At 39.4% G+C, this 21,691-nt stretch overlaps 1 protein-coding gene across 4 annotated transcripts; it reads right to left on the bottom strand.

The window, feature by feature from the left end:
- Positions 1-2,467: 2,467 nt before the first annotated feature.
- ckmt2a (creatine kinase, mitochondrial 2a (sarcomeric)) lies at positions 2,468-20,341 on the bottom strand. Of its 4 annotated transcripts, none has more exons than NM_001308609.2 (10): positions 20,276-20,341; positions 12,727-12,917; positions 9,677-9,875; positions 7,475-7,570; positions 7,167-7,388; positions 5,844-5,929; positions 4,664-4,787; positions 4,412-4,546; positions 4,200-4,325; positions 2,468-3,106 (listed from the first exon to the last, which is right to left on the bottom strand). In NM_001308609.2, the coding sequence occupies exons 2-10, from the start codon at positions 12,873-12,875 to the stop codon at positions 2,990-2,992; spliced, it is 1,254 nt and encodes a 417-aa protein (NP_001295538.1). In that variant the 5' UTR covers positions 12,876-12,917; positions 20,276-20,341; the 3' UTR covers positions 2,468-2,989. The 4 variants fall into 4 exon arrangements, 2 of the variants coding, with proteins under 2 accessions (NP_001295538.1, NP_001295537.1); NM_001308608.2 differs by lacking the exon at positions 5,844-5,929 and adding an exon at positions 5,034-5,119; XR_012385798.1 differs by having other exon boundaries at positions 2,861-3,106; positions 5,034-6,364; positions 6,613-7,388; positions 20,276-20,314.
- Between the last annotated feature and the right edge of the window lie 1,350 nt (positions 20,342-21,691).

Raw genomic sequence — 21,691 nt, 5'->3', positions numbered from 1 at the left:
ATTTTGATTTGAGCATTATTCCACAGCAAATAAAACATGTTTTGTAGTTTTTAAAATTAATTTAATATTTATTCTCTTAATATTAACGTTATTGTAGCGTTTTGTTAATTATAAAATTACTTTACGTGATGAGAACTGCATCATTTGTACTTCACGATGGAGCATTTCCTCATTATGACCAGAAGGGGGAGCTTTGCTCCATTAAAAAACCTAGGAACCGCCAAATCACTGAAGATCCGATTGGAGAACTGGAGGATTAAAGTTCAGTGAGGTAAATGGGTCAGTTTGCGAAACTTATATTATTGACTACATGTTCCTACATTAATATACAGTTTAATATTCAATTTAACATTCAGCCTGTACAAAATGTATGTGGTAAAATATTTGGCAGTAAAATAACTTCATTAACACCTTCAGTGGGTTTTGGGTGCACATACACACTCAAAAAATACCTGTATGTTTGCAGTATCTTACAGCCAGCACATTTAGTTGTGAAGTGTGCAGACATTATTTACCCCTGTAATCAGCTTCTCTGTTAAGTATAGAACCAAGATTAGCATTATTGGAAACGGCGCTAAGCAGCTCCAAAATGGAGAAATGAATAAAACAGATTTGATCCTTCCCTTTAAGAAAATAATGTAAGAATACCTTTATTCATTGGCTAATTTTTTTATTTTTTTTATTTTATTTTTTTATATTTGGCGTAAACACCGTCAGTGGGTTTTGGGTGCACATATATACACACTCTAAAAAAATACCTCTTAGTACAGTATGTTTGTAGTATCTTACATAAATTATTACTAAATATTATTACATATATATTATTAGAAACTAAGCAGCTTAAAAATTGAGAAATGAAAAACAGATTTGATCCTTCCCTTTAAGAAAATAATGTAAGAATACCTTTATTCATTGGCTATTTTTTGAGGTAGGTAGAAGGTAAATAACTAGATTTTGTCTAAAACTCACTACTTGGTGCTTTTAAAAAAAAGCAATACATATTTAAATTTTAGCATTATTCCACAGCAAATAAAATAAATTTTGTAAATTTTAATTTATTAAAAATTTATGCCATTAATATTAACAATTGAACCGGTTTGTTAGTTATAAAATTACTATTTGTGATTAAGAAATACATCATGATGGAGCATTTCCACACTATGTCCAGTAGGGGGAGGTCTGCTCCATTAAAAACCCTTGTTTAAGGAACTGCCACTGAAGAAGATCCGATTAAAGTTCACTGAGGTAACGTTAAATGGGTCAGTTTGCGAAACTTCCATTATTATTGACTACTTGTTCCTACATTAATATACAGTTTAATATTCACTTTAACATCATTCAGCCTGTGCAAAATGTATGTGGTAAAATATTTGGCAGTAAAATAACTTCATTAACACCTTCAGTGGGTTTTGGGTGCACATACACACTCAAAAAATACCTGTATGTTTGCAGTATCTTACAGCCAGCACATTTAGTTGTGAAGTGTGCAGACATAATTTACCCCTGTAATCAGCTTCTCTGTTAAGTATAGAACCAAGATTAGCATTATTGGAAACGGCGCTAAGCAGCTCCAAAATGGAGAAATGAATAAAACAGATTTGATCCTTCCCTTTAAGAAAATAATGTAAGAATACCTTTATTCATTGGCTAATTTTTGAGGTATGTAGAAGGTAAATAACTTTACATTTTGTCTAAAACTCACTACTTGGTGCTTTAAAAAGTAATACATCTTTTAATTTACGCATTATTCCACAGCAAATAAAACAAGTTTGGTCATTTTTTTAATTTATTTACATCTTATGCCATTAATATTAACAATTGTACCGATTTGTTAGTTATAAAATTACTATTTGGGATTTAAAAATACATCATTTATACATCATGATGGAGCATTTCCACACTATGGCCAGTAGGGGGAGGTCTGCTCCATTAAAAACCTTCATGCAAGGAACCGCCAAATCACTAAAGATCCGATTGAAGAACTGGAGAAGGATTAAAGTTCACTGAGGTAATTGGGTCAGTTTGCGAAACTTCCGTTATTATTGACTACTTGTTCCTACATCAATATAGGGTTTAATATTCAGTTTAACATCATTTAGCCTGTGCAAAATGTGTATGTGGTAAAGTGTTTATATCAGGCGGTAAATAGCTTCATTAACATCGTCAGTGGGTTTTAAAAATACCTCGTTGTATATTTTGAAGCATCTTACAGCCAACACATTTATTTGTTAGGTGTGCAGACACATTATTTACCCTTGTAACCAGCTTCTCTTTAAGTATATAACCAAGATTAGCATTATTAGCAACGGCACTAAGCAGCTCCAAATAGAGAAATTAGCCGCACTGGATTAGCCCGTCTAAAGATGGGAGGCCGGTGTCTGGAGTTAAATTAGTTACAGTTTAAACCACCAGGTAACACGGGTTCTGTTAAAATAGACCTTGACAACTTGACAAACACTATTTGTTTGGTTTGTGAAGGTTATTTATTTTACAAGAGACCATTTTTAATTGGATCAGTACCTGATGTGATTAAGGATAAAGTGAAGAGACTCATCAGGAAGTCTAGGAGAAAAGTTACTTGGTTTGACTAGCCTAATGCTAATTACTGTAGTGCGTAGGCCATGTGTCGGGCGTCTGGGTTCTTAGAAATTTAGCTCAGCGTTGTTACGATAAACCCATTATCTGTCTGTGATAGCAGAGTAAATGCTAACGTTGTTGTAACATCCTGCCGCTAAATACTTTAGCTTCTGGCAGCACCATAAGATAGTAGACTCCTAGTAAAGATCAATTAAGCTAGATACGCTAAGTTATCCTTGCTGAATGCACAATATGTTTGTGGTTCCAGCGAAATAAGAAAGCATTTATATTTTTGTGAATTGTTTTATTGAGCTTTCTATACATATAAGACCTTCAGTTTTGGGATTGGTGGAAGGAGTGTCCATGTTTCTTTGTGCTGTGTTGGGTCCAGCCTTCATCAGAGGAGCGTCGCTCACTTCTTAAACTGCTGTAAAGGAGCGGGGACCTTGATATCCTGGCCCTTCTCCAGCCTCTTTTCACACTCTATGAGGTAGTTGACCCCATCAACCACCAGCTGCACCAGTTCCACCTGGTAAAGGCAAGCACAGCAGAAATGGAAAATCATATTCATTATAGGGATGCACCCAATTTTCAGCATTTTCAGATTTTTGGACGAAAGAGAAAAATGGCCAAAAATATGAGCTAAAAGAATCAGTCATGTAGCCGAGGTCATTGCATGGAGTGGCGCTGCTTTCACACCAGACGGGAAAAGCGCTGCTCTATGAAACCCATTCACTCGATGCCTCTCAACTCGTTAAGTCAATAAAATGTGGTTGTTGTTTTTTTAAGTCAGAATAATCTCTTCACTGACTCACTTTCCTTTGGCTTAGTCCCTGATTTATCAGGGGTCGCCACAGCTGAATGAACCACCAATTACTCTGGCAGATGTTTTAAGCAGCAAATGCCCTCACAGCCACAACCCAGCACTAAGAGTACACTAACTCTTGAATCCTCAAAGCTGAGAAACACGCAAACACTACGGTAAATTTTTGGTGTTTATCCAGTTCCCCTATACTGCATGTCTTTGGATTGTGGTGAAAACCGAAGGCAATCTAAGCTAACTAAAAATTTAAAAAGTCTTACAAAATTATATTATATAATAAAATAATTATTACTATGCATCTTTAGGTTGGGCGAGGCAGTGGCGCAGTAGGTAGTGCTGTCGCCTCACAGCAAGAAGGTCGCTGCGATGCTGGTTCGAACCTTTGCTCAGTTGGCGTTTCTGTGAGGAGTTTGCATGTTCTCCCTGTCTTTGCGTGGGTTTCCTCCGGGTGCTCCGGTTTCCCCCACAGTCCAAAGACATGCGGTACAGGTAAACTGGGTAGGCTAAATTGTCCGTAGTGTACGAGTGTGTGTGTGAATGTCTGTGGATGTTTCCCAGAGATGGGTTGCTGCTGGAAGGGCAACCGCTGCGTTAAAAACTAGCTGGATAAGTTGGTGGTTCATTCCGCTGTGGTGACCCCGGATTAATAAAGGGACTAAGCCGACGAGAAAATGAATGAATGAATCTTTAGGTTGATTTTTGGGCAAGTGCATCCAGAATTTTTGGTTTTATTTTTGGTGCATGTCTAATATAAATGTAACTCTCTGTATAGTTAGCCCACTAGCTTTGAATGACCCACCTCGGATTTGCCCAGGCGGTCAAGGTTTGAGATGTCGAAGGTATCGCCCACCGCAGCTGTATCCACACCTCCAGTGCCACGCTTTTGCAGCCGCAGGTTATCCAGGATCTTGCCAAAGCGAGGGTCCTACAGGCAGTTATTTCGGATATTTAGACTTATGTTAGAAATGCCTTTCTGAAAAGTGTGCCGTTTAGATAAGATTAGTTAATTACCTTGCTGAGCTTTGGCAAGCGGACGTGTACTCCAGCCCTGAGGCCGGTGCCCAGGTTGGATGGGCAGGTCAAGACGTAGCCAAGACGTTCATTCCACATGAACTCCCAGCCCCTCTCCTGAATCAAGTGTTCCACCTGTTCAACACAGAAGCAGCCTTCAGATGCAAGACAATAACTTTACAGGACAAATTTACCACATGCATGTGTCAAATAGAACCTCACATTCTAGAACAAGGAGGAAAAGTTTGGTACCTGTTTGAGTCCTCTGCAGAACCTCTCAAACACCCTTTTCATGTTGCCACCCTTCTCCATGGAGATGACACGGGTGTGGTCTTCCTCATTGACCCATATCAGGAAGGTCTTCTCATTGTTGTGCCTTATGATTAGATTTAACACACGGAAGAGCTTTTAATAAAAAAGCAATCTGTCTCGTATGAAAGATTAAATTAAGGTTTTAAGCCACGCCATCTTGCAGTAGAATCTCATGTCATGCATTCAAAATGACGTTGAATTTACGCCACTTTTTATCTGAAGGCAGTTTTTTACTTGCACATAAATGTGTGAATCTCGTTAGCTACACAATTGGAGATCAAGACATGCTAAGAATTTTCAAAAGTCATACCAGATGCCTCTTGCATCTGGCCAGTCGCGGGCCATAAAGGCGCAAGTCAACAAGGGGGAAACAGGTTTGTCAAACAGGAAGTGGTCCTAGAGAGGGATGACAGGAAGACAAGGCTAGATCGAACTGAGGAATAAAGAGTAATGGGAAGGCAAGACACAGGGAGCGGAGCGATACTTGAGACAATCGTAACCTATAAAAAAAACTTGTGAGATGGGAGAAAAGCATGGGGCTGTTGGGGTCTTTTCTCTTTCCCTCTAATCCAGGGGTGCCCAAACTTGGTCCTGGAGGCTCGGTGTCCTGCCGAGCTCCAACTCTAATTAGACACAGCTGAACCAGCTAACCAGGGGCTGTGTCCGAACCGTTCGTTTACTACACGACCATTAGAAAAGTGCATTTACGAATACGAATGTACGAATGTAATTTGGACGTACTACATCGGCAATATGTCATTATCATGTGACCTACCTGTGTCAGTTGCATCGATTCTCTCCTATTCATGAAGACTCTTGTGTGGCATGATGGGATATTGTAGCGTCTATCGAATGCGCACTTCAGAATCTCGCCGGAAGTAGTAGGTGATCCATGTTCTTCTCGCATAACGTTTTTCAAGTACTGACTTCGAACATACTGCTCGCTTCATATACTGTTTTTAACATACTATATAGTAAGGAAGTATGCAATTTCAGATGCAGCAAGTTTAACTTGCATACAAGAAACTTTCTGGCAGGTGTGACGAAACAAGCTGGAGCTAAACTCTGCACGACATCATCCCTTCAGGACCGAGTTTGGACACCCCTGCTCTAACCTTACCAGATCCCACGAGCATCAGGCCAGTCCCTGGCCATCCCAGATGCAGTGAGCAGAGGAGACACAGGCTTGTCAAAGAGAAAATGCTCCTAAGCCGTGCCAGCATGAAAGGAAGATTTTAGCATCATGATGTGTGGAAGTAAACCCAGTCATTCTCAATTGAAACACTTAAAGAACCACTCCACTTTTTTGAACATCGGTTCATTTTACAGCTTCTCTAGAGTTAAACTGTTGGGTTTTAACATTTTTTAATCCATTCAGCCGATCTATGGGTCTGGTGGTAGCCTTTTTTTAGCTTAGCTTACCATAAATCATTGAATTGGATTAGACCAGGGGTGCCCAGACTCGGTCCTGAAGGTCCTGAGTTTAGTTCCAACCCCAGTTAGACACAACTGAATCAGCTAACCCTGCTGAAAAATCCAGCTTAAACCAGCCTAGGCTGGTTGGCTGGTTTTAGCTGGTCAGCCAGGCTGGTTTTAGAGGGGTTTTGGCCATTTCCAGGCTGGTTTCCAGCCATTTCCAGCCTGGTCTTAGCTGGTCAGGCTGGGAGATGACCAGCTAAAACCAGCTTGACCAGCCTAGCCAGGCTGGGAGCCCAGCCAAAACCAGCTATGTCCAGCTTAAACCAGGCTGGTCCAGCTGGTTTTAGCTGGATTTAGCTGGTCATTTTTCCAGCCTGACCAGCTAAGACCAGGCTGCAAATGGCTGGAAACCAGCCTGGAAGTGGCCAAAACCCCTCTAAAACCAGCCTGGTCAACCAGCTAAAACCAGCCAACCAGCCTAGGCTGGTTTAAGCTGGATTTTTCAGAAGGGTAAGCTCTTTCTAGGTGTACTAGAAACTTTCAGGAAGGTGTGTAGAAGGGTGTTGGAGAATAATACAGGACACCGGCCCTTGACTCTTTTGTAAATACGTCACGTACTAAGATCAATTGAAAATGGAAAAAGTTGCGATTTTTCTTGATTAATATGGCTCGGAACTATACTCTCAATGCAGCACAGAAATCAAGGAATTTTGCTAATAATAACATTGTGCCTGCCACAGCCATGGTACAGCAGCAAAGTCCCTTGAATATTATGTCAGAATGACAGTATAATTCCTTGCTGTAGCGGCCTAGAAAATAGCAACTTTTTACTTTCTGTTGATCTTAGTGGTGCACGATGTAATAACTACAGAGGAGTCAAACTTTAAATAAAAAAAGTTGGCTGAATGGATTCGAAAATGGTAAAACTCAGCTACTTAGTTTTGGGGACTTGTGAAATGATCCTATTGCCAAAAAAGTGGAATGTTCCTTTAGCCTAGAGCTCTGTCACTTTGAAGCAACTCACATCAATGAGTCTCTGCTGCTCATGGTCAGTCATTTCAGTCAGGCTGTAGTAACGTCCAGAGAGGTCTCCCTTCAGTCCAGCTAAGGCCTGGATTACCACCCTTTCCACTTCACGACGCTCTGCGCGGCTACAGGCAGGGGGAAGGCTGAGGCCACGGATGCTGCGGCCTGTGCGCACACGGGAGGACAGGACGTAGTGTTCATCAAACATGCCTGAATGGAGCTGCAAAATCGAAAAAAAAAAAAATCAGACTGCATGGAATCGAATGGAATTCTATGAAAATCGTTTTGCGTAAAAAGATTGTGTACCTTGCTGGCATCCAGGTCAGTGGGATGCTTCATGTTTCTTGGGTCATAGCCATTGTGTCTGTCCTTGATTACAGGATCAAAGATTTCAGCAAACACCTGCAACGTTAAATAGTAGCAGAAAGGTCAAGAGTGTTGTCTCTTCCACCATATTAGACAAGATGAAAGTTATGTCTGATCTTTTTTGTCACTTTTATAATACATATCCTGAAAGCCAAGGGTGTCAAAATCATTAATGGAGGGCTGCAGCTCTGCACAATTAAGTTCCAACCCAACTCTAACATACTTACCTGTAGGTTTCAAACAATCCTAAAGGACTTGATTAGTTTGATCAGGTGTGTTTGATTAGGGTTGGAACTAAAGTGTGCAGAGCTGCGGCCCTCCAGGAACTGAGTTTGACTCCTGTGCTTTAGGGTCTTACATACTTATTTTGCAACCCAAGCTCATTCTAAAAACATAGCCCCGCGGACGTTTCTGGAGACCGCGATTTACGTGGCCAGAGGTTTACGTTTTTTCGAGCAAACGCTACGGGATGGCATGATGGTGCTTGTCTTCTTCGCGCTTGCTGGCTGTGATGGCTCACCTCCATATGGAGGGCTTTCCCGCCACAACCAGTTTGTCCGCTTAGCTCGTAGTGTTGCGAAGGCTCGGAGGAGGAGGAGCCACCCGCGGCGACGACCAAGTTTGAGTCCGAGGGTAGAGTGGTTCCAGAAATCAGGTAAGATGAAAAACAGAATCCAAAAAATATAAGTGAACGAGTTCGAGACGGGGAGAGAATGCAGTGAAATACCAAAACTCGGTCAAAATCGGACGAGGGCTTTTGCTTTTCTTTTCTGGACGGCTTTTGTAAATCGTTGCTTGGGTTTAGGAAAGGAGGAGGAGGGTGGTTGGGTCGGCCGATTTGCCGGCTGCCCAGTTTATCTTTCAGTTATTCAGTCAGTCGGACAGCCGGTCGCTCGACAGCGGCCTCTGGCAGCTTTTCACGCGAGAACAGCGCGCGCTTCCGAGAGGCGTTCGAGACGCGAAAATTCATGGCACAGCGGCCTTTCATGAATTTGCGAAAACAAAAACTGCACAAATACGTACCTCCCGGGATGTATTTCGCGGTCTCCAGAAACGTTCACGGGGCTACGTTTCCAGAATGAGCCTGGGTTGATATTTTGGGAATGTCCAGTGAGGCATTATTTTGGATATATTTTGGAGATTTGTATGTTCTATTCTTTTTGATTTTCTACATTTAGACATACCTTGAAATCCCCTACTTTTTCTTTTATTAATGATTAAATCACACTGAACTGAGCTAAACTGAACTGAACTGAACTTAAACACTAAAACCTGAACCACACTGTTCCAGTTACTGAACCACACTGTTCCAGTTACTATGACCATTTATGTGAAGCTGCTTTGACACAATCTACATTGTAAAAGCGCTATACAAATAAAGCTGAATTGAATTGAATTGAATATTAGATTTGATTCTTCAGTTAAGTGCTCATCAAAAAAGGACCTTACCAGCTTCAAGTACTGCTGCCAAAAAGACTAGTTAGACATGGATTCATATGGATTGAGTTCATCTTCTTCCTCAACCTTTACCTGGTTTTCATACTTTAAAGACATTGTCTTGCTGGAAGGTACTACTGCCAGGCTCAACAGTGCAAAGGTCAACACCCTTTAAAGTTGGACAAATATTGTTTAGAAGTTGCTGGATATGCCTAAAGTAGTTGTTCTGATTGTCTTCCCTTTGGCTTCATGGCATCTATAGTTTTGTTGTTGTTTTGAAGCATGAACTGCTATGTTTACTTCTGACACGAAAAATAATTTGAATTAAATATTGATCTTAAAACATGGACTCTCTCCATACAACGAAACACAAGACCAGCTTATACACTAATCAAATTGACTTGGCCAAGCTGGTTAATGTCAGTGCTGCGGTATTGCTTATTGTCCCCTAGTCCACTCTAGTTTGCTTCAACAGCAGAATGTTTAGCGAGGCTAGAAAGACTGCTTTAGTCATACTTTTAAAAACAACATATCTGTAGAAGCAAGATTATCAAGGATGTCTGCTGGATAAGCTGGTTAAGAAGTTAGTAATCCAAAAATAACGCATGCTGTGGACCCTTTCCAGGAACTACATATTTACAATATATATAGAAGATATTGTCTCACGTGAAAACTGCATTAATACACTCAAATGTGTTGCTGTACCTCATAGCTCTCCTCATCACCAGCGACCATTCCAACAGTCTTGATGAAGGGATGACCAGGGTTGTCCACACCAGTCTGAATGCACTGGTCAAGAGTCCAGTTGTTGGGAGTGAGTTTGTCCCTCAGTTTGGCATAGATGGCCGGGGTCAGCGCACTCGCCATGCAGTTGTTGTGCTTGCGAAGGTCAGGGAAGTCAGCACTGTGAAGCAACACAATTGCCATAAGAATTGCTATAATGGAAATGCCAAGATTTGCATACATTTTGAAAATGTGCATTTATTCGCATAACTGAGTAGGATACATTTTTTTATTTTAAGACAAAAAAAGTGCATAAACTACTGTTTAATCTCGCTTTTACACACACACTAATACACTAGGGCCAATTTTGTTTGGCCAATTCATCTATAGCACATGTGTTTGGACTGTTGGGGGACACCGGAGCACCCAGAGGAAACCTACGCCAACACTGTGAGAACATGCAAACTACACACGACAGCGACTTTCTTGCTAATCACTGAACCACCGTGCTGCCACAATAGACATTTATTCAAATTCCACAATGGACAAATTCCAGAATGTGTATCAAAAAAGTTATGTGATTTTGTTTTAACAGGTCACGTGATGATGAAGATGCGCACAATGGGATGGCATTAATGCAGAAACCAGCAGACAGACCACATTGTAAAACATCTGAAATGTTGTTTTGGTCAATCTCAGCCAAAGCCTGTCATCACAGTGGTTCAGTTTTATTCCCTCCCAGAACTGTCTTGACTATTTGAGGTCCCAGAGAGCATCTCATACCGCCAAAAGTCACCACACAATCATTGCATTTTTTTCGTCGTCTTCTGAGACACAAGTAATTCATTATGCAAATGTTTTATGCAATATTCCATGTTTTCGCAAGTTTAATTTGCATCTTAGGGTAGAAACAGATATGTTGTGAGTCATGTTGTATTTGTGCCCATGAAAGTAGAACCTGAGAGGAAAATTATGTCTAAATTGTTGTTTGTCACCTCGATCATGGCATTCTGATAGGAATGAGTAGAGTGTTTCAGCAAAGCAACCTTGATGCGCTTCAGAAGGTCATTTCTATCTTCTGGTATAAGGCTGTACAACCCGTTCACTATGTGCAAAGTCATCACTGGCTCCAGCTCTGAGGCCAGACTTAGGCCCAATTCCAATTCTACTCCTTCCCCTTACCTCTGCCCCTCATTTTCCACGTTCATGTGAAGGGCTAGGGGTGTCCTAGTTCTCTTTAGCTTGTAGGCGTAGGGCTAAGGGGAAGTGCTAGATAGTCCTTGAAACAGATTTTTCCAGGACCACACTAGAACCCAAGGGGTACGAAAATTTTCCAGAATACCCCAGCTTGAAAGGCAACATGGAGTTACCTTTTTTCAATGTCTGGTATAATGTTAATGCTGTTTTTTTGTGTTTACATAGATGAATATGGCCATGTTGTAAAAACACAGTACAGTTGCAAGCTTATTGCCACATTGATAACATGATACCATCGCCTTCAGTGATTTCCTGATGATAAATACTAAAGAATTATGCTACTGGAATAACTACAGCAGTCGCCATCATCAATGTCCTATGAAGTAAGAGCTCGTAAAGTAAGTCCTGTCCCATACCCTAGGGTAAATTTTAAGCCTTTCCCCTTACACTCTGTTTTGAGGGCCAAGGGGAAGGGGTAGGGGTAAAAAAAAGAGAATTGGGATTGGGCCTTGATAAGGATTCAGTCAGGACTACACTAGCATCGGCTTCATATTGGATTACTACCTGTAAGTCTATCCAGGATTATATTAGTGAACTCAGAGGATCACAAAACCTGACGGTGACATTCAGGGCAGATGGACTTCTTGTGAACTGGGCCTAAATCCAAATTCTGTTTGACTGTAACATGAGACTAGCTGGTCAGACAGAGTTGCTGTGGTTTCTTGGTTTGTATTTGGGTGAAGGGTCTTTTAGGATCAACCTAGAAAACATCTTTCTTCACAGTTGGTTCCTCTAGTAAACTTCAATCAGTCTTAGACTGATGATCTGATTTGATCTTTGACATCTACTAACGTAAAGGGTAAAAGAGGTGGCGTGTGGGACAGGACATAAGCTACTTAAGTGTCATGTTCCCACCCATTTACCTTTCACTTAGTTAGCGTGAGACACTTCATCAAAGTACATCATGACCTTTTCAACTGATCATATTTTTTGCCTTGCAGAGCAAGTGCAAGTTAAAGGAGCAGTTCACCCAAAAGTTTAAATTCTGTCATCATTTACTCGCCCTTTACTTGATTTACACCTTATGGGTCACTTTCTTTTGTTGAACACATAAATACTTTGCTTGATTCAGTTGAACTCTGAAAGATTTTTTATGCCTATGATGGAGGTTAATGTTTACAGGTTTTTAGCTTTCTTCAAAATATCATTGTTGTGTTCAACAGAATAGAGAAACTCGAAGGCTTATAACCATTGTAACAGAGGCCAGTACATTAAAATGTAAAGCAATGCTAGTAAAGTGCTGTGAAGGCAAACCACACTCCTCTGAACCCGAAAAGGTGCTTGACAGATGTGGTCTTTAACCTCCTTAGTAGAGTAACAGATTTCCATGCAGAGAGTTGCCAGTTGGATCCCAGCTCAGAACGGGTTGGGTGGTGTAGGACTGGGGGGATTACATTGGTGCCATGACCCGGATGGAAGTGAGGTTTAGAAGGGTGAGTGTTACAAAGGCCAGCTATTGAAGTGCTGTGCAGGTAAACCTCACTCCTCTGAACCCGAAATATGCTCTAGCGACAGACTCTAGAGGCAATGGTCCTTAGCCTCCTTGTTAGAGCAACTGACTCCCAAGAGGAAAGTCGCCGGGTTAATCCCAGCTTGAAGCAGGTTGGGTGGTGTAGTACCAGCGGGGTTACATGAAGATGAGTAAATACTGTGTCCATTTTTGGGTTAGTTATGCCTTTAAATGCATTAAATGGATGTTTTCAACCTAACTTCCCTAGTTCTCAGGGACTTTTCTTGAGCATGAGTAGAACAAGAGAAGTATATCCAAGTCTTACCTGGGAGGGTAGAGTTTCCTCTTCTCGTCCGCAGAGATTGCAGCACTGTCACTCATCATATATCCGGTCGCCAAAGCACCAGCTCCGAGGCTTGCCATGAGCAGGCCAGTGGTGCGGCTCGACATCATCTTGCCAATTGAACCAGCCATCTTCACACCGATTCTCCTCAAAAAGTTCAGATGGGGTCAGCACTGGAGGAACAGTGTTGGAAGGTCTTCAGAATCATCAGTACACTGTTAAGTACACTTACATTTTTCCATCTTTATATTCAAATGTACAGTTTACAATAATAACAAATCAAGTCTTTGCTTGCAAGTCTTTCAAAATCCACCCTAAATAAACTGCAGTACGTCCAAAATTCAGCTAATTCTTACAAGAACCACATCACTCCTGTTTTGGAAACTCTACATTGGCTCCCTGTTAGTTTTCACGTTCAAATGTTTAAAAGGTCTTGCATGGATCCTCAATAAGTTTTAATTGTCTTTTCACTGTTTTAGACTTACCTATTTGTGAGATGTATGTGTAGTTCCGATCAGTTTTGTACATTTACATTGTAATGGAATTTGTATTTAAATAGTGCATTTATTACAATCATTAGGGTGGGGGGTCTCTCTACACCACCACCAGTGTGCAGCATCCACTTGGATGATGCGACGGCAGCCACAGAACAACGGTGCCAAAGCACTCACCACACACCAGCTATACAGTAGGTGGAGTTGAGAGATAGTGATACCACCAATTCAGTGGCCATGATAGGTTGGGGCCCCTGCTCTTTACGAGAGTGCCATGGGATTTTTAATGACCACAGAGTGTCAGGACCTCGGTTTAACGTCTCATCCGAAAGACGGCGCTCACTTACAGTATAGTGTCCCCTTCACTGTACAGGGGCATTAGGACTCACACAGTCCACAGGTTAAGCGCCCCCTGCTGGCCTCACTAACACCACACCAACAGCAACCTAGTTTTCCCATGTGGTCTCCCATCCAGGTACTGACCAGGCTCAAGAGTAACCGGTCTTGGGCTGCAGGTTGATATGGCTGTGGATAGTTTCTGACAATGTTTATTATACATATACATTATATGTACCAAGCCGATGATCGGCCATTGGGCTACGTCAGCCATTATCGACTTTTGTTTCAGTCGGCTTTTATCTGTTTTGTGTGTTCACATGCAGCTTTTTAGTCCAGACATGAGCCAACGCAAGTCGATGACACAGTTGGGTTTCTTTGGTGCTAGTTATTTGGTGGTGTGTCCCAGCCTTAAAGCACTATGAGAATTAAAGTATGCCTATTATGCCCCTTTTTACAAGATGTAAAATAATTCTCTGATGTCCTTAGAGTGTGGATGTAAGTTTCAGCACAAAATACCACACAAATAATGTGTTATAACTTTTGAAACTGCCCCTTTTATGCTTTGATCCAAATTGTGCCGTTTTCATGACTGTTGCTTTATATTCAAATGAGATTGTGCTCTTTTCAAAAGGGGGCGTGGCCACAAACACCTATGCATCAGCATAGTGGCAGATTCAAAACATGACTAAAGTTATCTGTGCTTCTTATTCAGGGCTATCTATGCTAATGAGTGAGAGATTGTCATTAGTAGGCGGGGCTTTCCCCCTTTGATGACATGTACAAAGGGAGAATGTCAATCAAAGTGTTTCTGCAGACCGTTTTTATCAGGTGTGATTACAAAACAGAATTAATACATTTTTACCATTAGAGGCTGGCTTATAAAAGTGACACTTGCACAATTAAAGTTTTAAAAGTGTCATATTAAAATAAATGATCATTATAATAGTAACAGCAATGAACATTTAACTGCAAACTAAACATTAAACTAACTTTGTGTCAGCAGACAGATGGTGACCCTAAGCTGACAAACCTGATTTAAGATGGCAGCTTTACTTGTTACTGACTGGTCACCTTATTAAGAGACTGGTTTATTAACTCCATTAACTCTAATACTTCCTTAACATGCTTGCCTCTATTTAGCGCCGGCTGCACTTGTTAAATCCATCTTACATTTTTAAGTCAATGTCATTTTGTCACACATTGTCAAATAAAACTAAGGACAAAAGCAGTTCTACAACATATAAACCTACAGCAATAACAGAACAGTGGAGGATTTACTCAAATAAATGCTTTCAAAAAGGATCCTCAAGTTTAACTTTAAATGGCATCATAGAAGAAACAAATAAAGGCTTATTGCACAAAACTGTACCATCCAAATATAAAATATTAAATGAACCAATAGCTCATGTGTTTGGACTCTGGGGGAAACCAGAGGAAACCCACGCCAACATTTCCACATAGAAATGCCAACTGGGACTCAAACCAGCGACCTTCTTGCTGTTAGGCAACCTAAAACAAGCTATTACAGCTAAAATGAAGTCTTAGGCTGGTCTTAAAAGATGTTTTTAAGAATAAAGGTAAAATAGCTAACTTTAGTCTTTAACTAAGCAAAAACAATCATGATAATTTTACACAGCCTATCTTGCATAGTATATTGTATTCTTAGATCAAGATCAACACTCAAATAAAATGTTTGTTGCTTCTTCACACTACTTATCTACTTATTTAATATGAGTTGGATCAACACAATTCTAGAGGTTTTTTTTGTTTGTTTTGGGATAAACTAATTGTTTTATGTTTAATCCACTTAAATTTGTAAAAACTTCTAGGGTAACTTAATTTTTTCATGTTCCCCCAACACAAATCATTTGTGTGCAGTCTGATCTCACGAGGAAACGTAAGTATTTTACATTTTGTCAGTTTAGTGGCTAATTCCCACGGTATTCGTACGGAGTTCAGTCATACGAAAATGTACGATTTTAAAAAGGAGGTGTGGCACCCAACCCCACCCCTAACCCCAACCGTCATTGGGTTATGAGTAAATCGTACTAAATTGTACGAATTAGATTGTACGAATTAGCCACTAAATCAAAAAGTTATGAATTATTGTGAGATTGCGTTGGTGGAAACCTGGATTTTTTGTTTTGAAATATGATTGTAACTCTTGACTTTATAAGGAGGTTTTTGCCAGTTACCACTCTAAAGACATCATTTGGCATATTTTCAACCTTGGCCAATAAATAAGAGTTTTCAATTAGCGCATTCTCAAACTTTAATATTTACTCTGTAAAAAAATGCTGGCCTCCACACAAATACCTTCATGTTGTCGCAACACAAATCGATTAAGTTAACTTAATTATTTTTACCAATTTAAGTGGACTGAACATAAAACTATTAAGTTGTCCCAGAAGAATTTCCAGAATTGTGTTATTTCAACAGCAACATTCATTTTTTTGAGACAAGGCTTGTCTTAAATTATGTCTGATAGTAATTAAGCTAAATTTGCAGTTAAAATATCTAAGTTTAAGCTTTTGTAACTAAAAAGAAAAAGATAAATAATCTTAAAATGATCCAACCCAAGCTCATTCTGAAAACATACCAATTTATACATTTCTGGACAGCGCAACATACATCCCGGTAGCTATGAGTTTTTGCAGTTTTAGTTTTCGCAAATCCACCAGAGGCCGCTCTGTACGCTTTTTCAGATCTCAAATTTCTCTCACGAGTGACACTCGCACCTGCTGTTCATGTGTAAATGCACCAGAGGCCGCTGTCTACTGACTGATCGACTGACCCACCAATGATGTTTTCGAAAGCACCGATTGACCAGCGCCCACTTCCCTAAACCCAACCGACAGTGTTTTCAAAAGCAATCCAGAAAAAAGAAAAGTCCTCGTCTGATTTTACCACGTTTTCAGATCTAACCACATTCTCACCCTGTTATTTACTTGTTTATTTTAGTTTTTGGCTTCTGTTTATGTCTTACCCACTTTCTGGAACCATTCTTTGCAGGACTCAAACCCTGTCGTGACGGTCAATTCTTTTTTTCTTTGTCTCAAGTCTACTGACTTGACGCGTTGAGCCAAACTAATAACAGCAGGAAAGCCATCTATACAGAGGTAAGCGATCAGCTGATAAGCATGAAAAGGCGTCATGCCGCCTTGTAGCATTCATTTTAACGACGAAATGCAGCCATACATACTTCTGGATACATAATTCACGATCTCCAGAAATGTATATAGGGGTACGTTTTCAGAATGAGCCTGTGTTGGTGGTCGTAGTCAACTCTTCTCTGCATCTCAAGTCTGTCAGCGTATGTGGCGAGCCACTGGACAAACTAGTAACAGTGGAAAAGCCGTCCACACTGAGAAAAGTGGTCAACTGGTAAGCGCGAAAAGAAACAGAGTCATATCGGTGCCGTATCGTCTGTTTTAAAGATAAAATGCAGCCATACATACCTCTGGCTACATAATTTACGATCTCCAGAAATGTATATAGGGGCACATTTTCAGAATGAGCCTATGTTAAAACAACTTAATGTTTTCTTAAAAACAAGATCAACACTTCAAAACAATTACGCTTATTGTTTGTTCAAACTACTTGTTTAAAGCAGAGCTGAAACAGCACGATTCTTGAGTTTTTGGGAGGGACAACGTGATTGTTTTATGTTGATCTACCTAAATTTGCAAAAACGAATTAGTTAACGTAATGCTTTTTATGTCACCCCAACACAAATTGATTAAGCTAACAATTGTTTAGACCAATTTAAGTGGATTGAACGCAAAACAGTTAAATAAAACTCAAGAATTTTGTGGTTTTAGCTCATTTTAATTTTTTAAAAATCATTTTTCGAGTGTAGTGACATGCTTAACTCTGCAGTCCGCTGCCCTTTCGATACTGCAAATGTGACTCTCTAAAAGTGAAAGTGTTATTAATAGACTCGCAGACTAGATGCCTCGTGCTTAGGCGTAACATTCTGAACAGGTCACGCCAGTGGACACAAGACCTGACCAGAATCTGAACTCAGATCTACATAAAACCGCAAAACCAGGAACAAGCTGTAATACTTCAGTAGCAGGTGGCTCTTCAGCACTGTAGCCGAGTACTGGAGGATTATTAGGCTTTTAACTGTAGGATTAGTCTAGGATGTTTGTAGAATACCATCAAATCATAATGTACAGTCACTGCAAAAGATGGTTAGTCTTGTTTCTAATCCAAATATCTAAAAAGTCTTAAATCAAGTAGCATTTTCTCGACAAGCAGACAATTTTGTCTTGTTTTCAGTAATAATGAGGGAAATGTAGTGAGTTTTTCCTTAAAACGAGCAAACTTGTGTTCGCTTTAAAATAGGATTAATTTACATTTTGGCAGATTATTGGAGAGGGATCTGGATGCAGACCTGGTGCAGTGCAATCTGAGCTGCATTAAATTATTTTTTAAAGGGCTCACCTAACCCTACCCCTAACCCTACCCATCACAGTGACGTCACTCACTCCATTGAGTGCATTGAGTCTAACATTGCATCATTGAGTGATCTCAGCTTGCATCATAAAGGCTGCATCCAGATACTATTGGATTATTCAGATAGTTTTGTTAGTTTCAAGAAAAAAAAACACTTAATTTTTCAGGTTTACAGCAACACACACATATCTTGTATATAGATATATAGTGCTTCTCAGTTTATTCATTATTTATTTTTAGCAGTAATAATTTTATATGCACGTCGGGCTACCAGATTGTACGAGCCCTGATGCGTATTTATATTTGTTTAAAAAAAAAACAAGTTTAGATTTGTCCACCTGTGGGGTTTTGGAGACGTCACATCACCTTATCCAAACCATACATACGTTTAAATATAAAATGTTTTTTATTTTATTATTTTTTTTTTTTTACCACACTTCATTATTATTGTTTATTTATTAATTTGCTGGTAATTAGAAAAAAAACTTTGAGCGTAACTAACTATTAAATATGTAGGCTAACGAAGTGCGTACAACACCGTTTCCTCATCCATGAAAGTAAAGTAGTAAAGAGTAAAAGTAAAGTAAAAAGAAAGTAAAGAGGCTGAATGGTGGAGGCTCATTCTTTATCCTTGTGCAGCAGATGCCCTGTTTAACTGTTTTCTCGCTAGTGAAGCGTTCAGTTTTTCTGCCATGTAAATAGCAAATGCGCCATGGCGCAACACAACTGACTCTTAAAGGGAATAGGAGATGAGACTCTGATTGTTTAAATACAAATTAAGCTCTAAACACATCCATAAATCATTAAGATAATAAGCAAAACCCTGTTAGACCATGCGCCAGGGCTCAGAGCGTATTTTTCCATCCTTAAAATAGCAAAAGTGGATTCGGACACATCCTTAATGCTTAATGCCATCCGCTTTAGACTTTGCACCTAGATTGTTAAAATGGAGCTTTTTATCTGGTTTCTAGTCACAAAATTTACAAATTAATAAATCAAGCTTCTGGACAAGCAGAAATTGTTTTGTTGTTTTCAGAAATAATGTGCTGATATTAAGTGAGTATTCTCTTGAAAGAAGCAAAATAATCTGCCAATGGGGTAAGCAAGGTAATCTTGCTTTCGCTTTAAAATAAGAATATTTTATGTACCTCATTGGTATTATTTTGCTTGTTTTCATGAAAAAAAAAAACACTTAATTTTGCACATTATTTCTTAAAATAAGACAATGTTTTTTGGTTGTCTAGAAAATCCTTCTTGATATAAGACTTAATTGGATATTTGGACTAGAACCAAGACTTGTTTTTTGCAGAGTAATGTTATAGTTTATTCTAAAGTAATAAATCTGGCAACATTACCAATTTTAAAGAATCTGCTGAATGCATAATAAGATGCATTAACGTCTTTATAATGTCATTAAATATGGCACAGGGATTTCAATAAGTTTGTTGAAATAGTAAACTGATAAATGGGGTTCAATACAATGGTTAAGAATATTTAATGAGAAAATAATCCAAATACACACACAAAAACGTGAATTATTGGCTTACTCGTATTGCATTCACACATTTAAAAAAATGCCATTAGTTGCTTGTTTAAACTGTGTATTTAAAAATAAGTTGAAACAACACAATTCTTAAATTTTTTAGACAAATTAATTGTTTTATGTTGAATCAACTAAAATTGGTAAAAACAATTAAGTAAGTTTAATTGATTTGTGTTAGAACAGCATGAAGGAATTGTGAGGAACCCAACATTTTTGCCACAATTGTCAGTGAAAATACACTATTTTTACAGTTATTTGGGACAAAACGTACGTTAATTACAATATTAATTACTTTGATAAAGTTAATTAATGAAAATAAAGTTGTACATTGTAAGTTCATGATAAATAACTAATCTTAAAAAGCAGGAATTTGGATTTTAATACACTGTAAAAAATATAATGACCAGACATAATCAAGACAACATAATTTTATATTGCTTAAGTCATTTTAATAAGTTAATCAGGTTTCCACTCAATTTTCTAAGTTATAAAAAGTTAAACTTCATCTTTTTAGTAAGTTTGCTTGATGTAAGTAGAGATGACGACTAGAAAACAAAAACAAATTTAGGGCAGCAAGAAATTATTTATAGTGTAGTAAAACTATGACTAATAAACTCTAGGATCCCTACTCTCCAGGATCAAAATTGACATTTGGTTATACTAAGTAAAGTAATGTAAAAGAGGAGAGTTTTACCTGTAGAGTCTCCTCAGTGTCAGGAAGCACACAGTCTGTGCGGGAATCTGGCGCTCCTCCCAGGATATGGGATTAGAAGCCGACCTGATGGCCAATCCTCTTCCATGTGAGTGCCAGGTCATAACCCGTGTCTGTCGTCCAGCTTGTCCTTGAGACCTGCCGCCATAGTCCAGCGCTTTGCACTCTACTTTATAACCTCTACATAGCCTCTTATTCACAGCCACCATTACTAATTCATCCCAATAGCAAATCACTTTTAAGATGTGCAGCTGAAGTCAAAATGATTTAATATTTGAAGTCTTTAAAATGTATTTTCCAAATGTTGCTTATCAGAGATTTTCAACAGATTTTTAAATATAATAGTTTTAATAACTGATTTCTTTTATTACCTTAACATTTATTTGACAGGACAGAAGAGAGAATTGACAGGAAAGTGTGGGGAGCAGAGAGAGGGGAAGGATTGGGATAGGACCTTGAAGCGGGAATCAAACTCGGGTCGCCGTGAACACTAGAACGCATGTGTCAGTACAGTTTCCTCTACACCATTGGCACCGACAATAGTTGATTTCTAATAACTACATTGTAAAAATTTATATGATACATTTGTCATGCCAACATATGTTTTTAGTTCATTATAACTTATTAAACTAAGTTAATCACGTTGTAAATTTTCTTACGAAAGCTTTTTAAAGTCAGTTTAACGTAATATAAATTCAAAGGACTCATAAGGTTAATTTAATTCAGCTTAAAAAATTAAGGCAACCAGTATTTTTTTACAGAGTAATTTATTTAGTCTTTGGCATGGCGACAGACAGTACATCAGGGCTGGGCAATTAAATAAAAAAATTATTGAAATCGACATTCGGAACCTATAATCGATCTACTTTTCTCAGGTCAATTTTTTCAATTATTTTCCCTACCGTGTATAGTCACTTGACCCTGCTTTGTTACGCCCAATTCACACGGGGCATCAGCGTCAACGCTTCCCAATCACTTTGAATTGGTGATGTCAAGCGTTGCTGAACTGCCTTGCTTGCTGCAGAAGTTGGAACTAGCTCAACTTTTCAAGCGCCGGCGGAAGCATCAACCAATCAGATCGCTGTATGCAAATAAACCCAACCCAGTCTCATTCTGAAAACATAGTCCCGCAGGTGTTTCTGGAGACCCTCGATTTATGTAGCCAGAGTGTACGTATGCCATTTAATTTTTTAAGTGAACACTACGGGACGGTGTGACGGCGTTTCTTTTCACGCTCGCCTGCTGACCGCTTACCTCCGTGTGGATGGCTTTCCCGCCGCAACAAGCTTGCCCAGTTAGCTCGTCATTTATGTCGCGGAGTTGAGATGCGGAGAGGAGCTGACCGCGACGACCGGGTAAGAGCGGTTCCAGAAATCAGGTAAGACAAAAACAGAATCC

This window comes from Danio rerio, chromosome 10, assembly GCF_049306965.1.
Source record: "Danio rerio strain Tuebingen ecotype United States chromosome 10, GRCz12tu, whole genome shotgun sequence".
NCBI classification, from domain to species: domain Eukaryota; kingdom Metazoa; phylum Chordata; class Actinopteri; order Cypriniformes; family Danionidae; genus Danio; species Danio rerio.
Note: the sequence above shows the minus strand (reverse complement) of the source record. Positions and strands in the feature narration are given on the sequence as shown.

Bases quoted from the DNA above. Each gene is read 5' to 3' on its own strand.
- ckmt2a (NM_001308609.2), bottom strand. From the start codon at position 12,875: ATGGCTGGTTCAATTGGCAAGATGATGTCGAGCCGCACCACTGGCCTG. The intron at 5,930-7,166 runs GTGAGTTGCTTC...GGCACGGCTTAG, and splicing joins AGCAGCAGAGACTCATTGAT to GAGCATTTTCTCTTTGACAA. The intron at 4,547-4,663 runs GTACCAAACTTT...TGTGTTGAACAG, and splicing joins TCTGCAGAGGACTCAAACAG to GTGGAACACTTGATTCAGGA.